The sequence below is a fragment of the Sinohyriopsis cumingii genome, chromosome 15 (assembly GCF_028554795.1).
Source record: "Sinohyriopsis cumingii isolate HCF-2022 chromosome 15, ASM2855479v2, whole genome shotgun sequence".
In the NCBI taxonomy this organism is placed as follows: Eukaryota; Metazoa; Mollusca; class Bivalvia; order Unionida; family Unionidae; genus Sinohyriopsis; species Sinohyriopsis cumingii.
In genome coordinates, this window is record NC_142975.1 from 37,110,433 (window position 1) to 37,129,109 (window position 18,677).

At 34.3% G+C, this 18,677-nt stretch overlaps 1 protein-coding gene across 2 annotated transcripts in view; it reads left to right on the plus strand.

The window, feature by feature from the left end:
* LOC149781621 (uncharacterized) overlaps positions 1-18,677 on the plus strand; it is a 133,876-nt gene that overhangs the window by 65,065 nt on the left and 50,134 nt on the right. For both annotated transcript variants that reach the window (XM_089935666.1, XM_089935667.1), the window contains exons 10-11: positions 4,335-4,413; positions 12,957-13,063. In XM_089935666.1, coding sequence (XP_089791792.1) covers positions 4,335-4,413; positions 12,957-13,063 — 186 coding nt within the window. The remainder of the gene's footprint in view (positions 1-4,334; positions 4,414-12,956; positions 13,064-18,677) is intronic.

Below are 18,677 nucleotides of genomic sequence, written 5' to 3' on the forward strand. Positions count from 1 at the left end.
CATATATTGTTAACTTCTAGTTGGTCTGTATTTCTGAGATTGGTTTTGCATTTTAATTTTTCATATCTAGATAAGTATATCTTTATTTTTATTTAAGTACATGTACATTCTTCAATTTATCCATTTTAAAATTTGAGAATTTCTGTATTCAGCCTTGATTCATGTCAGTCTTTTATCTAAAAACAGGGAATAACTCTACATTGCAGAAAAAATATACCAGTATGTCATTATAAATAAATGGCTAATTTATTTCATCCTTTTTTTAATGTGAGTACTGTATAATGTTTGGGCAAGTGGCTGGATTTATTACTTTGCTTTTTCCCTGAATGATTGCAGAAAGTTTTATATTAACATTTCCAGTTTTAGAATTGTACTCCTTTAATTTGTTTTCTTTTCATTTATGTAGTTCATGTATAGTTTGTGCATCAGTTTTGAGGGGCCCCGAGTGGCCGAGTGGTCTAAAGCGCTCTTCGTTACGGATCACTGCCATCTCACCTCTGTCTGCGGCGGTTCGAGTCTAAGATTCAGCCAATGTGGGCATGTGAGAAAGCTTGCCAGTAGCTTCTCGTGGGTCGGTGGTTCTTTCCGGGGTTTTCCGGGTTCTTCCTCCACCATTAATACTGGCCGCCATGTATAGCCTATCGTGCTGAAAAATGGCGTTAAACCCCAAAACAACAACAACAACAGCATCAGTTTTGCAATTTTGATTCTAAAAGAGAAAAAGAAAAGTAGAGTTGGTCTCTTGATAAAGATATAAAATGAATACATGAATAGAGAGCTTATGAAATTTTAAGCATTGGAAGTTAAGCATGTAAATGTAAAATTCTGTTTTGTTAGCTCTCATCTTAAGGTACGGTCTCTTGTCCATCATGTATCATCTATTCGTCCATTAGCACAAGTTTGTTATCACCACTTTTCCTCTACTTGGAGGATGAAACTTTACTTATACATTCTTATCATCCCATAGCCTGGTTGATTCTAAATGAAAATGTTGCTGCTCATACACCCAGTATGGCCACCAAAACACCCATCTGTACAATGTTATCGCGACTTCTCCTAGATGGCTGGTGGCATTGACGTTGTGCTTTCACCAAAAGATTTCTTATGATGTCCTAAATGGAAATAGTGCCAATCTGATGTCCAATACAGCCACCATGCATGGCAGCCTTCCTGTTAATTTTGTTACTGCTGGTCCTCACAAATGGTAATTTCTGTCAAAATGGGGATTCCACCAGAAGACTTCTTTTTGTGTCTTGTCAGTCCTAAATGAAATTAATGACGATTTGACATCCATTATGTCGACCACAGCGGTTAATTTGACGATTTTGTTTTTGCTGATGAACATCAGAGATAGTTTCATTACTCAGTAGTTAAAAGGAAGTAATGGTCATTTCTTGAATTCCTAGATATTCCATTACCAATATTTATTATTACCAATATTTATAATAGGTTTGATTTTGTGGCTTCAAAGATACCTATCAATTTTGGTTGGGAAAGATCAAATTGTCAGGATCACAGATGCTGATAAAAACTAATCCCATGCAGTAACTTGACTTGTATACCAGATAGGGTCCGTCCATTTAGTACATACGCATGAGGGGGGGAGGTTAACCCAAATGCATATGCTTGTGTATGGGGTGGGTGGGTTTGTCTACTGATAATGTACATATGCATAGGAAGTGGGGGGGGCCTTGATAATAATTTGTCTAATACATAACTGTTTCTGCTGGGTTCAGTCCGCATTTGAATTTTAGCAGACACTAAGCAAACTTAAAAGTTAAGCAACTTATATCTTTGATGCAGCCAGACAGTCAACGTTGGTAGACAATCTGTTTTATTAAACACATTAATATTATTAATCCTTGATCGTTTCTGCGTAGATTAAATATAGGCCGTTCTATAGAATTCGAGGGGAGGGTGCGTCAAATGGTCGTATGCAGGTTTAGGGTGTAAAAAAGTATGCATGTGTAAGGGGGGGGGGCAAGCTTTGCCAGATTTTTGCATACGTACTAAGTGGATGGCCCCATATCTTGACCAAACATTGTAATTGGATTACATTTAAGATAAGAAAGACTCCTGTTGATTATGAAGGCCAAGGCCATGGGGACTTGAGAAAGAAAAACTTGTTTTTGCATGATATAGTGGATTCACTTGTTTTGACTAGACTATGTGGATGGTTTGTATGTGAGACAGTGAGGACAGTTATTAATTTTGGGGTCAAAAGGCCACCAATCAGAGTAACTAGAACTGAAAGAAGGAAAATTATTTCCAAAACATTACTTAAGTACTGTACTATATATGTTGACTAAACATAATAAATGGCTTGTATTTGAAACAGGTGGGCCACCAATATATTTTGGGGATAAAAGTTAGAGGTGGGTAGGGCAAGACTACCAGAAAGAAAACCTTTTCCACAAAATTAACTCTCCAAAGCTTATACCACAAATGATGACCAGAAGGCATTTGGGGATCAAAGGTTAAGGTCACAGGAAGTCAGAAGACAAATGGTTTCTTTGAAATAGCTTCATTTGGTGATTGTGTAATCTACCATTCATGGTACTTTCTTGTTGAGTGTTATAGTATTTTTTATCAGCCTGAATTTTTTGATGGGTCAGTTCCTGTATTCATTTAATGTGGGAAACAAACTCAACTTAACTATATTATTAATATTACTAGGTTCTTTTATTTATCCTAGGTTACATCTTGGATAGTTCTGATTATTTCCTTTTTTTATGTTAGAATTTTTCTATGCCACATTATCTACAGGAGGTATTGGTCTTTACAGTAAACATGTAGGTTGTGTCTATTATCTTATTTGATGTCATCCAGGGGAGGTAATTGACAATCTTTTAATGAAAGGTCTGTAGTTGTAATAATTCTCAGTTACAAATAAAACAAAATTTAATTTCTTATTACTCGCCATTTGTCTTCAGTTGTGTATTTTGATGAAATGCAACTGATGCATTTAAGTCTTTGAAAATGGTCTGATTGAAGCAGTTTGATGAAATGCCACTGATGCAATTAAGTCCTTGAATACGGTTTCTGATTGAATCAGTTTGATGAAATGTCACTGATGATTTAAGTCCTTCATTATGGATTCTGATTCAATCAGTTTAAATGTTGATAACTACATTATTTATGCATCAATAAATTATGTCACATTTATTTTTGTTGGCTTGTGTTCTTTTGATTTTCTTTCCATTTATATAATGAACAAAAAGTTGATTACAAGAAAGTTATCTTTTGTTACAGAAATATATGTTATTGCATATCATTCATATATATTATTAACAGATATCAGCCTGAATTCAGAATTTTGTGAAACATTTATGCATTTTATCTTACAAATAATTCTGGACTATTTTATCAGTTGCACATAAAGAGGAGCATGAGTTCCAACAAAGTATAACATGAACTAAATAGTTCAGTTGTGGATAGGGTCACAAAATGGAAAAACTAAACAAATTACGTGGTTGACCGCTGGTTCTTGCCCACAATGGACCAGTGTTCAAACATGGGATCTCACTGATGCAAAGTGAATGTATTGTCACCATGCTATACAGATCCTAGCCACATCAAATCATAAATTACTGTGTAGTAGATATCAGTACATGTCCTGTGTTGTCCAGATTGTATTTAATCATAAATACACAAAACTAAATCCATGTTTTGTTCAAATTTTTTGGATAGAACAAGCTTGATGGTACAGGAATACACAGATTGTCAAAGTTATGTTGTCATATTCCATATTAGTGAGTTATGTCCTCTGGTTTTATGCTATGTAAATATTTTTAACTTAGAGAGGGAATGAAATTGAAAATTAGATAAATAAAAGTTTGATTTAGTGCATGAATAAAATGTAAATACATAAACTTCATATGATACCGAAATAATTTCTGTCAGGGCATGTGATGAGTGTGTGATGGTCAGATGATGGGTGTTTAATGGACATGTGACAGGTAAAAAATTTTGGTGTAATGGGTGCGCAATGGGCGCACAATGGACATATGGATATGTGATTGATATGGGTATGTGATTGGTGTGTAATGGATGTGTGATAGACATGTGAAGGGTGTGTATTGGGTATGGGATGGACTTGTAATAGGGATGTGATGCAGATATAATGATTGAATATTGTATCAATCACCAGATAATAATATAAGTAAAATTAAATGGGTGTAATAAAATAGTATATAGGAAATATCATTAAGTATATGGGTAATAATTAGATTTTTCACATATGTATTAGGGACTTTGGAGATCTCCAATGATGGACAGCATTAAAGGTCAAAAGTGAACAACAGATGGTAAATTTAGTTTGTTTTGTACTTCAGAGCTTGGTCAGTTGCCAGTGGAACGAACCTTTAACACTCGTCATACCTCCTCTTGCTGTTACAGCTACATTCTCCCAAGGTAAGCAAATGTCATCTTCTGAACTTCACTAATTATTTCCAGTGTGTCAGTTAGATGTTTTGTATGTCTTATAGTTAGCTGTTTCTCCATCAAATACACATCCCAATCACTCATGTTGGAAATCACTTATGCTACTTTCAGAACCCTGCCCTCTCGTAGATGTGTTAAAGTCTGTCTAGACATTGTATAGACAAAGGGAAGTAACTCTTACAGATTACCTCTCTTTACTCTTCTAGGCGGTGCTCCTTAGCAGATATTTCAGCTTTCACAGCAAATTGTCAACAGGCCATGGCTTTATTATTTTAATAAAATTTTTGTCAGTCATCCAACATCCGACTTTTTTGTGCACAAGTCAAACAAATATAGTGTGTAGTGTATATAATATTTTGTGTATTTTGGTGAAATTTCAGATGTTTTGTGTGAATTTGTTGCTGTTTTTTATGTCTTTTTTAAATTGGTCATGCCATATTGTAGCTACATAGTACCACATTACAGCTGTTCTTGTTGATAGGTTAATCTGTATTCAGTGGCCTAGTGGTTAGAGTGTCTGCCTCGGATGTAGGAGGTTATAACCCCAGCTGAGTCATACCAAAGACTTTAAGAAATGGTACTAACAGCTGCCTCACTTGGCGCTCAGCATTAAGAGGTTAGTGTTAGGTTTGGTCAGCCTGGTGTCAGGATCATGTGACTGGGTGGGACATGATGCTGTATGTCTGTGGCATGATGACCCCCAGTGCTAGACATCACTTTTAACTGCCACACTGTAGACATCATAGCAATACAACTGAAAAATGGTTAAAGCTACATTAAAAATCCAAATCTTTCTCACACACATACCTACCTCTGTTTTCATATATTGTCACTTTTTTCTGATATATTTATAATATATTTATAACAACTGTCAGTACAGTACGTGTTTAGTTTCCATTATGTTCAGTCATTGTTATACTAAATAAGTAACTTTTTCATTCGCACACTGTTGTTGATTTAGACCATCTAACAAAGTATATGTTTGTATTTTGATATTTCATAGCCATTATCTTTAATTCTGTTACAACTCTAGGTCTTAATTATGTAACAGAAAAAAGCAACCCACATAGTTGATAAAATGAACATTTAATATATTTCTCTAACTTACAAAGTGGAAATTTAAGAGACTCTTATAGTGGTATAAATTAAATCCCAAATAATCCTAAATGGCTGTCACAAGGCCAAAAGAATAGAAAGTTCAGAATGAATTCTGGTAGTCTTGAATGTCCTGACATACCCCAGTGAGATTGAGTTGTCAATAATCCCAAAGTAGTGTTTTTAGCCCCAAAAGTCAATGAGCCCTTTGTTATTCCAATAAATAATTTAAATAAATAATTGTCTAGAACTATATCTGTACATAACAACAAACTCTAATCATAGAGTCCCAAAGATTGAGATAAAGCAGGAATTAATTTATTTACCAAACCTCTACATATACAAATACCCACTTGGCCTTAATGGTCCAGTAGATTGTTCTGAAAAATAGAGTTTCCAATGGAACATTTTACTGACTCTTGAATTCATTATTTTGTTTACTACTTAAATCATAACAAAAGTCAGGTAGGTATTAACTCTATTCTTATCTCTCAATCATGATCATGACCAAGGTATGGAAAAACTAGACCCTCAATCATGGTCAAAAGTCACAAACACAATACAAGTTAAAGATAATAACATTACTCCTGTTGTGTTTTCTTCTTTATATTTTAATATCCGACTTTCCCTCCACCTGTTAAATTGCTTTGTATGGAGGAGATAATGCGGAGACACCAACAGAAGTCTCCAGCTAACCTTGAAAATAAGAAGCTTTCATTGATAAATTTTAAGGGATATCACTGCATGATTCAGAGACACTCAGTCATCATTTGCATTTTGACATTAGCCACATGAAAGATCTCTCATACTAACTAACCAACTTTAATCTATCCTGACTTCACCTGCTAACCCTTTTTTTAAGTGGAATCTATCTTGTGTCTTGATGTGGCTCAACTCCACTAATTTCAAACCTCTGTCTTCTGTCCTACTGAAGTAGTTTTCAAACAAGACACGCATCATACAGCTGTTTTCTTTGGCATAGTTCCCTTGTTTTAATTACCCAACCAGGGCTCATTGCTAAGAATAGGTTCCATTTGCTGGAAACCTTTATGGCCCGCCTCATTGATAGATACTTTAAGGAGAGGCTTAGGTTACAGAACCTGGTACATGCTCTCTGAATTTATCTGAAGCACACTAAAGTCCATCTGGTTCAGACTTTAGAGGCTTTTCCTCTTGCTTACTACAAGCTTCCATCTGCTGGTAGCCAGAAATACTGTTACTTGATACTTCGAGACAGGCAAGGTTACAGGACCTAGTACTATGCTTTTCAAATTTATCTGAATCGCAGGAAGTCTATCGGGTCTGGATACCAGAGGCTTTTACTCCCACTAAAACCAGGGAAATAGGACATAACCCCACAAGTGTTATTGTCTTGGCTAAAGGGAGTGATCCATTCACCATGTTCTGATTTCTCTTAGGAAAAGGCACATCTGTTGAGGATTTCAGTCCATGAAATATGAACTATTTCTATGAGCATTGTATTTCAACACAATGCCTCAATTAAAGATAATATTGAATCGGTTGGCATGCTCCATCCAAATATTCCTATTTCCTTTGCCTGACATGGCCTCACAAAACATGAACTTGAATCTAGTTGGTCCTGTGGTTGCAGTACATACAGTCACCAGACCACACCATTCCTAAAACAACTGCATCCTATGGTACGACCAGTCAACTTTTGCTGGATTCACCAGAGAAAAACCTTCCTTTGTAATTATTTATTGAGTGGGGGGAGTCCACAGGATAATTCATTGTACAAGTATATATGTTTATATTTGATTATGCCAGCTATTGTTAGGAGAGGTTTACCCTTAAAAGTTAGATAATTCTTTTGATTTTTGTTTTTGGGTCGAATTTAGATGGTCAACATTTTTTCCTTCTCTTACCTATTTTCCTCACATGCCTGTAATTGAGTGATGTATTTGACAGAGAAAGGAAGTTTGTATAGTAAATTATGTTTCTCCAAAAATACTTGCCCAAACACATTACTATAAATTCCTCCCAACCTTCCCCATAATGCTTGCATCCTGTCTCAGTTAATGCTTAAGTTAAAACTTCAGGTATATGGACTACCCCCTAGTGAGATAAGGGAGGGTAATCCGGAAGAACTATTTTTCAGGTAGGTGGAAGGTCCGGATTCTGGAGTTAGTAGAAGTAATTTCTAACATTATTGTGATTGGGAGTGCAGAAGAATACCCTATGCCTACACAAATAACAGTCACATGTTTATCACAATCTATAACCAAATGTATGAGCACAAATTTCCAACCTTACAAATTCACTACTGACACTGTGTTTTTGTCAGATTAAGTAATAATTGTTGGAAGCCAAAGCAGCAAACAACACTACAACTAAACATCCATAATTTCTATGAGCACAAAATAAAAACCAGATCAGTTGCTTACACAGTTTTCTTCTGAGTTCTCTACATCAATTGAAGCCAATGCCAACAAAGTTCGAAGATGCTAGCTGAATTAAAACATTGTAATCACTTATTTGTTCATGCCTTCCTCATGTACAGACCAACTTCAACTAGTAGAGATGACAATAATAAACATTTCCACAACTGGTATGCTAAGCAGGTCATGGAGGCCATCACAGAAAAGAAAGATGTTACTGGTGAACTTTGACCTCATTACTCAAACTTATTTTTATTGAATAGATAATTGAATCTCACACGACAGTGAGTGAAAGATCAGACCTAGTTATCAGTGGTTTTGAAGCAATTGGACTTGTTTAATTATGCAAGTTGGGATTATTTACCTGACAAGTATTTGTGTGTCTAATGAGACTTGATTGACATGATGTTGATTATGCGGCTTTGTCTGAACGTCATTGATGTGTGAGCTTTAATATTCTGCTGTAATTAGTGTACATACATACTATTCCATGAATAATTGTGCTTCAAGTTATAATTCTAGTATTTTATAGGTTTGTTGTTCTTTTGAATTAATACTGCATGGAAAGAATGAGGATTGAAATATTTCAAAAAGAGTTAAATTTCAAAAAGTATTAAATTTAATTTTCATTTATTTAAAGTATTGACATTGATTTGACAAATACTATTTGCTTTGTTAATTTCTTGAAATGAACACTGTAAGAAAATGTATGTAGCTTAAAAATTGGGGGGGGGTCTTTAAATTCAGAGTTCACAGTAACAACAAAGTCATGAAAATAGGTCCCCCATGAAAATTTATGATACTATTTTATCTACGTGGGGGACCTTAAAGCACCATCAAGCATATGGTGTTCATGTCATGGTGCACTTGCTGAAACATGAAAATATAAATCGCTGAGAAGCCTGTGATCACAACCTTGTGACAGTTTGACAGGTCTCATCCATCTTTTGTGTGTTAAGTTTTACAGTGCTCATGCCAGTGATGTGTGCTACATCTAACAGAAATTGATCTACTATTTTCCAACACAGTGTGAATGACCTCCTAGGCTATTTATTAATGACCATTCTTAATGAGAGCTTCATGAATATTAATGTATCGCAAAAACGAGGCTAAGCTAGGTAGGTTGAGTTGTCCCAGTAAAGATTGATGGAATAGCATCAGGTTATAAGCAATGCCTGTTGGGTGTCCATCTATAGTCCTCTGGCTTATCAGGTTATAAGCAATGCCTGTTGGGTGTCCATCTATAGTCCTCTGGCTTATCAGGTTATAAGCAATGCCTGTTGGGTGTCCATCTATAGTCCTCTTGCTTAAAGTGTCTGGAACAGACAGTGTTGTTGTTGCATGGTTTAACGCCATTTTTCAGCACACAATAGGCTATACATGGCGGCCAGTATTTAATGGTGGAGGAAGAACCCGGGAAAACCCCTGGAAAGAACCACCAACCCACAAGAAGCTACTGGCAAGCTTTCTCACATACCCACATTGGTTGAATCCGAGACTCGAACCCATGCAGACAGAGGTGAGATGGCAGTGATCCGTAACAGAGAGCGCTTTAGACCACTCGGCCTAGAACAGACAACTGTATTTGTAAAAATCTAACCAAAGAAAAATAAACCATGAGTTAACTGCAATAATTAGTTGTGTAAAAAAAAAAACCCAATTATTTCAGCACAGGCCATTGAAATTATATCACTGTAAATAAAAATGCCAGAAGAGGCAAGAAAACAGGAAGATGTGTGTGTATGTGTATGTCTGTGTGTGTGTGTGTGTGTATGTCTCTGTGTGTGTGTGCTTGTGCTTCCGTTTTTGGGGGATTCTCTGACATTAACTTACTACACTGATAGAATATCAATGGCCCGTGATTTAAGTGTGCATTTTCCCTTACTTTTACACATCAGTATGTTTTATCAACAGTTTCATTAATTTGTATCCAGTCATGCACATTCTCTCTCTTTCTTTCTTTCTTTCTCTCTCTCACTCTCTCTCTCTCTCTCTCTTGTAATTTCATTCAACTTGTCCTCTCATCATTTTCATTGTACTGTTTATTTTTTCAACGAGATAATAAAGTTCACTTTTTCTGTAATTACTATTTGTACATCAGTTCATAATATCTGTTTTAAATGCACTGCATGGAGATACACCCAGTTTTTGATGACCCCGTATTGTGGACTAGGACTAGGGGTAACATTTTTATAAAACTACCATTATAAAATACACATACATACACTCATTGCTTCATCGGCAGATTAGCTATTTTGAGTTTGGATTTCTCTTTATTACATCATTCAGTTGCAAGAAAATATGAACACACCAAACATCATCCAGTTTCTTACCTTAAAATTTGGCCATTCATTACCAGGGACATCGTTAGGAGGGAGGCGGGGGCATTTGCCCCACCCCAAATTTGCATGTGCTGTAAAATTGCTGTAGCATATATACAAAAATTAACAATCCCGTCAAGTTTTGCCCCCCCCCCCCCCATCAAGTTTTGATCCCCCCCCCAAAAAAAGTTGAAATGACATCATCACAACATATTGCAACAATCTATTTTCTATGTAGCTCCATCTTCTTCACTGATGGAATATGGTGGAAGCTTAAATCTGTTTGAATTCTAGCACAATGGAACAGCACAATATTTGTCATGATTTTTTCCTTTGCCAGTATAAATTGTAGCAGCCATGGTTGCGAGGTAAAATAAAGCAGGTGCCTAGCTTAGCCTCATTTTGGATTCAACAACCCAGGGTCACATGAATACATTCTGAGAATGGTCTATAGGAATTGATTATCTCATTTATTGCTGACTGGCATTTTACTGGGTATTAATACATGACTGGTCTCATGAGCTATTTACCACAGTTGGTGACTCAATACCTTCTGTTTGCCTGTTACCATTAATTTGTGTCACATAGTAAATGAGCTTTTGTCAGTATTTAGAAATAATTATAGAAGAGAGTTTGTTGGCTGCTTACCACATTAAATCAGTGTTTGATCTTTGTTAACATTTTTAGTTCAACTGGCTGCAAGGCCAAGTTAGTTTGTGGCATGGTTCTGCATCCTGTACATGTCCAACAGCTGTTGATATTTTAAACTTCTCAAGTTAGACTAATTATAATCAACGTAGAACAGATTATCCTAGTGAATGAGTTTAAGTTACAGAAGATGCTGATTTTTGCCATCAAATATTCTCAACACTACCAAAATATTATACAAAATCACTGAACAGAGTGTGATCAGATTCAACAGATAGTATCTTAGCAGGAGGACCTTTGATATTTTTACAAATGATGCCAACTTGACTTCAGATATGGCCACTGTTAATTTATAGAAAATCGTATGATTTCTAAAGAAAAAAATGAATAGAATTTGACCTGACTTGACAAAAAGCATGTTGGCATTAAGACATTTCAGTGTCTATCAAATAATTCTGATCTATCATCAAATATGGCTGCCTTGCATAAAAATAGTCTAAAAATCTTGAAACATTAACCTCAAGGCTTTCAAATTGTACTGAATGATGCTCAACTGATTTTAATTATAACATATACGGTGCTTGCCAGTTTTCCTGATAAAAGCAAGTACATAGCTTGTGATGAGTACTATCGAGAATGGTATTTATGGTGCTATGCTGAATTTTCCCTTTTGTAAAAAGATTTAAAACAGATTCTTAGAAATAAGTTTTACAATTCAGGATTCACAATAAAATGAATTGCTTATATTAGCATCCTAATAAAACATAGTTATTGAATGGAATAATTTGAAATTTGACTCTGAAAAATATAAAATAGAAATATAACAAGTAACACTCTAAGTTGATGAAATTGATGTGCGTATGTTTTAATTGGAAAAACATTGATGTCTTTGAAAACTTTCGAAGTACACATGATGTTATGTTTATATATATTTGTTGTATTGTGTTCTTAAGACAACAAATTCTCATTGTCCAATAAAAAGTAATTAAAATCACTAAATATATGTATTTGCATTATTTTTTGGTATTCCATATATTAAATGCCATTATTTAAATATTACTTTAAATTTTTGTTATATATCTTTTGTTTCTGAAAGACATTGACCCAGCTTTTGTTTCTGCTGAAACTTCTTTCAGATTCATTCCATATTAATTCCAATATCATGACTGCAATTTTCTGGATGCCAGCCATAGACATTTTTGGTACACAAATAAATAAAAAAAGATTAAGGAAATCCTGATAATTATGTGACCAGATTTTATTTCATTTCATTCATAGTTAATTGTATTTCTGCCAATATTTGTTAGCACTACTTGATATAGATTAGAAAGCATGATTCAGTAATGGCTACCTGTGTGTGATGGTGACTACTGGCAATTGTGGTGGTTCAGATTTGCAGCAATTTACATCAGTCGTGGAACACAAGTAAATGGAGGGTGGAAAAAAAGTAAACAATAATGTTATTGTGACTAACACAGACCCAATTTTGAAAGTGAAAACGTACACATTGTTTTTTTCAGGACTAACAGACAATGTGGCATCTTATTGTTCAGTACTTATATAAATTTCTTTTCACAAGCTTTCAAATGTCAGTGGCCATAGGTGGCCCAGTGGTCTAAAGGCAGTGCCAGTAGCTTCCCATGGGTTGGTGGTTCTTACCGGTTATTCTTGGGTTCTTCCTCCACCAGCAATACTGGCAGTCATGTATAGCCTATCTTGACCTGAAAAATGGCATTGAACCCCAAACAATAACATATTTCATGGCAGTTACCTAGGTGCCCACTTATGCTCTTGCTTTGTATAACATTGTATCATTTTATGTGTTGATGTGTAACAGAGCTAATGAAGTACATGTATTTAACACAGAAGATTGGCTATTCTGTGTTAAATCAGTTAGTGTGACATTATATTTTATTTCATGATATTATTCTTTTTACAATGTGACAGAACTAATGGGGTATTTGTCACAAGAGATGATTTGTTATTCTGTGTTAAATCAGTTGTTGTGACCATTATATTTTGTTTCATTATCCTATTATTTTTGTTACAGTGTGACAGAGCTATTGGGGTATTTGCCACAAGAGATGATTGGCTCTTCTGTTTTCGACTTCTACCATCCTGATGACCTGAATGTGTTGTACAAGACTTACAAAACAAGTAATGACTTGATTGATGTTACATGGAAATTATATCTTATGGAATGTATGCAGCAAAATGAATAATATTGTCAGACCCTTATTGAACAGACATTAACATTTTTGACTTTTCATCCATTTCATATTAAAATTGAACACTGGTATGAATTTTACAGCATGTGGCCATATGTACATGGATTTTGTTTACAAGGCAGAAATGCAGAAGTATGTGATAATTGTTAGATGCATCAGCCTCTATACCTCTAGCTAATAAGTATCAGTGAAAATGTTCAGTTAAAACAAAAAAATAAAATTCATATACAAAAATACAACTATCAGTGGCTTCCTTTTATGGATATATATCTGGTGTGTGATATGTATAGCTTTTGGTTCATTTTCATGAGTTAAACTCTTAGCAGAGGGTTTTTTATTTAATGTATACACAAAACAAATGGATTAGAAAGTAGTTCATTAATGTTATTCATGATATCAAATATCTTTATGGGGAACCACAGCAGCTCAATGGCTATCATTTCAAACTCACGTATGAAACTGTGCGAGTTAGAATCCTGCCATTGGACCACCCTGGGTCAACTTACGTAGTGTGTTCTTGGGCATTAGGCACTTGACTACAGTTGCCTTAGCACCAAATAACCTACTTGTGTTGTTGTACCATAAAGCACCAAACCAGACCAAGTATTTTTATGCCCCTGCTATATTTTCAAAATAACATCTGTCCCATCAAATCCCATTGCGTCATGTCCATTGCAACTTTTGTTTTGCTTCAGAAACTTCTGAAGGACTGAATTGATTGAAACCAAATTTGGGATTGGCCTTTATATTAAAAAAAGATCTAAATCAAATTCAGTTTTGAAAATTTTCAATCAAAATATCGATTAGTAGTCATGACATGTTTTTTGTTATGGCCCTTGTTTTCACTGTATATTTATATGATGTGTTATTTCTGCACAGTCATATTTGACATATCTTTCAGTTGATGCCACTAAAACACTTGTGTGTTCATTAGTACTTTCAAGACTGGACTATTGTAACTCAATTCTGTCTGGTTCATCTCAATATCTGCTCCAGAAACTTCAAAAAGTTCAAAACAAAGCTGCTCTGATCATACTTAGAGTACCACAATTGGAGCACACCTCCCCGCCGCTCTGTACCCTACACTGGCTATCCATTCGATCCAGAATCAAACACAAAATTTGTTCTCTGTGCTACGTTTCACTGTCGGACTCTAGTCCAACATACCAATCCGACCTCACCCATGTGTACACACTAGCAAGATACTTACGCTCCTCTTCTGACAATCGTATACTCATTATTACCACTATGAAAACAAAGTCATATGGACAGCGTTCTTTTGCATACCAGGGCCCAGCAACATGGAATGAATTGCCCACTGAACTAAGACACAAAGACACAGTGATCACATTCATGAGTGCTCTCAAAACTCACTTATTTAGACTGTAAGAACAAACTTAAAGACCTAATAATGTTTCCTACCTTAAATATTCTCAGCATGTTTTCTAATCTGTTCTAATTTCATGGTGTTTGTTTTTGTAATCATAGCATTATATGTTTTTTATCTTATAGGTGTTGTCTAATGTTGTAAAGTGCTTAGAGCTTCTAAAGATAAGGCGCTACACAATGTCCTCATTATTATTATTATTATTATTATTATTATTATACTTAAGTGATTGAAACCAAATTTATAAAGAATCTTTATATTGAAGAAATACAAGCCAAGTTTAGTTTTGTGTAGTTTATTATATGCAATACTGTGAGTTATGGTTCTTGCATAATGTATTAGTCTGCCTTTGCATAATAAGCTCTGTTTCTGAACCATAACATTTTAAAGGCTATAATAGATTAAAATTGCATAATAAGCAGTTTCTATGAGGACGACCTAGGTCAAATTTAATATACATTTATTTTGCAGGTCATCAATATTTAACCTATTTTTACAGATTTTATTTGTAAAAAATTTTTTTTTACTTCTGTGGCAGTTCATTTCCATGTATAACTATTAAATCACTTCACAGCCTGTAACCATTTTGCTTTCAACCATTCATACACATTTCTTACATTGATTGGCCAGTTTAACCCTGGTAGTGTGGAAGCCATATATTTATGGATGATGTTACCTGGCTGTGTATGCGGGAACCATATATTTATGGTCAAACATCACCTAGCTCTGTGTGCGGATACCATATTTTTATGGCACAGGACAGTAACGTCTATGGATGTCCAGTCTAGGCCAATCATTAATCGTGTGCTAATAATAACAGGGAGATAGCATATGTAATTGTCTTGAAGATCACGGCTGTGCATCACTGTAACAGAACATCAGTGAAATTACAAATATTCAGACAGACTTATTTGCCCAGAAAAGTCAGTTGTCAACAGTGGACATTGATATAAACAAAATGGTGGCTGTTAAGTAGTTGCAGTCTCACAGCTGTCCCATACCCAGTGGTCACCAATTACTGTATATATGTATAAGCTAGTCCAAATTGAATAATGTTTGTAAGGGCTTTGTGTGGAGGTATAAAGAGCAGAGTTTTCCAAATTTGAGAATTAATTTTCTGCAGGAATATACCACGTGACTTGTTGATATGAAAGTGCTTTGACACTTTTACGTGTTGATATATAAGTGCTATGACATGCCCCATCCCATTCAGTAACAACTTTAAAGTTCCACTAAATCGAGCTTAAACTATATAGTCGCTAACTTCATCAATGAGTCTGTCATATACAGAGTCTGTCATGTGTAGAGCCTGTTCTTATATTGGGTGATACATTGTATCATCAAGAGTGAGAACTGTACTAGCTTGAAAGGGACCAACCATTCATTTTACAAGGGGTGTCGGATGTCGACTCCGACATATTCCTTCCTTGCCTATCATTTTAAAACAATAGAAATTACTGTATTTCTATCGCATTGTAAAGTTCAATTTGCTCCACTTCTTTATCTCTTCCTCTCTCTTAACAATCAAGTTGGAAAAGAAATGGACGAGAAAAAGATTCACTTCTCTAGTCACCCACTCTTACGACAGCAGTGTGAAATGTATGTGACTTTAGAATCTAATAAGCAAGACCTTCATCCAATATCTGAACTTCCAACCTGGTGGAAATCTTTTCTTATTTTCTTCATCAGTTAGTTTCGTTTCATTTTCACTGAGCTAGTTTCCGAGGTAGGCCAGTGAACATAAAAAGCTTGATCTCTTATTTTTTTCCCTATGGTACATTAACATTGTTGCTGTGAAATTTTATTTCAAATATTTTTGGCAAGTTGCAGTTATTAATTATCATTGAAAACCTCACAACTCTTGCTCTATAATTTATAATCAGTGAAAAATATTTTTGTTAATCTTCAGTAATAATTGATTTTAAGGCCTCTCTAATGTACAGCTCCACTCAAATGAATACCTGATAACCAATATCACTATCATAAATGTGTACTGGACACAAGATCTCCCTCCCCAATGTTTCAAACTCCATCTCAGTGTTCATACTGTTGTTTATTTCTGCCTCACTTGGCGGTAAAGATCAAAGAGCTAATTTGGTAGCAAATTGGAATTTTTTTGCTGTTTCATACCATATATAACCGAACATTGGTACACTACTCTATTGTGTCCCGAGAAGACCCAAACTAATGGCTGTAATAATATTGCTCTATCTGATGATATTTCATTTAAATCATTCAGATGCAGACACTAGAATGTAAAAGAATTAAATATGTCTGTTTGGTAGACCACTGACATTTGTGCTCAGACTAGCTGAACATTAGAAGATGTATTAAAAATAATTTAAAACAACTTGAGTTGTGAAGAAAGTTATTCAAAAACTATATCTGCTGTCATGTATTAACGAATGCATTAATTATAGAAGCTATTAAAAAAATCATTCAGTTTGCATGTTGATAGTAAAGGAAAGTTTTGATGTACATAAGATTTCGTAATGAAGTTGGCAAAAAGAAATGTTTATGTAGTCTGAGTCTAGAAATAACCCTAAAAGTTGTTAATTCCATGTGTGAAATCCTAACATTTATAACAGTATTTTTATTTTGAAAGAAAAATTTATATTTGTTTCATTTACACGATGTGATGAAAAAATAGTCCAATGCAGTCGATGAAAAACCTGCAGATCTATTTTGTGTCAGTTATTACATTTGTCACATGTATCGAGATACTTGTATACATCAGATTTATTTTTTGCAAGCAACACTAATTGCTTACAGAAGTGTTTACATAAAAATCTGTTAGACATCTGCCTTTCAACAATTTTCAAATGAGAAAACTAGTTTTCTGTTAGTTTGACTTCATTGCATAAATAGTATTCTCTTCACCCTAAAACATGACCAGCATAATTGTCCAACATTATGATAATTATTATTTTACCTTCATAATTTAAACAGCTTGATAACATTGAGTTCTTTGAACAATGAATGCTGTATTTAGTTGCATAAAAGATTCTACCAACAATATTATTTTAAACAATGTTTTAAACCATTCAAACACTAACATTACTTTTTTGTTGCTATGGCAACCAAAACAAATTGATAATTAGCATTTTCAGTATGATTATTATTTGTTCCTTATCAGTGAACTATATAAATAAATATAATTTTATTTTAAACAGAGAAAATATTTGAATAATAACTGCATAAATATTGCATCATCTAAATATTGTACCATACTGAAATGTAGAGACATGTTTGAAAGTAAAGTTTTAATTATCTAGCATAGGTCTAAAAGTAATGAACTGAGGATATGTAATATGTAGAAACAAATTAACTGTCCATGTACACATTCAAAATAACTATATTAGATAAAAAAAGTATACATTCATTTTTTTGGTTACAAATTATTTTTTCACATTTTCTCTATTTGGTTGCTATGGTAACCATGAACACTCATCAATTTCACCAACATTTTTAGTGGTTGCAATCTAAATGCATATTTGCATCACTCTGTACAATTTCACGGTAATCTGATTATGAATACTAGTTTTGTAGTTGTTATATGGATTTGGCCCAAAAAGTCTGTATTGTTCTGATACAATTTCAAATTAAAGCCATTACATTGACGCACATTTTACACTTGATTTTGCAGTAATTGTTTTTAATTTTTGTATTCTTCATATCAGTAACGTATGTTTTTGTACTTTTCTGTATGTCAGTACTCTATGTTTGTGCTTTTCAATATGTAAGTAAATCTATGCTTTTGTGTTTTTGATGTAATTAATCTGTGTCCTTTCTATGTGTCAGTAATCTCTGTTTTGTGCTTTTTCTGTCAGTAATCTCTGTTTTGTGCTTTCTCTGTCAGTAATCTTGTTTTTGTTCTTCCTATATAGAAGTAATCTATGTTTTTGTATCTGTACTTTCTTTATGCCAGTAATTTATGTTTTTCTTCTTTATATATAACTTAATCTGTATGTTTTTGTATCTGTACTTTCTTTATGCCTGTAATTTATGTTTTTCTTCTTTATATATGACTTAATGTGTATGTTTTTGTGGTATTTTCTGTCAGTAATCTGTTTTTGTACTTTCTGTGTATCAGTAATCTGTATGTTTGTGTTTTCTGTATGTCAGTAATCTGTATGATTTTGTGTTTTTCTGTATG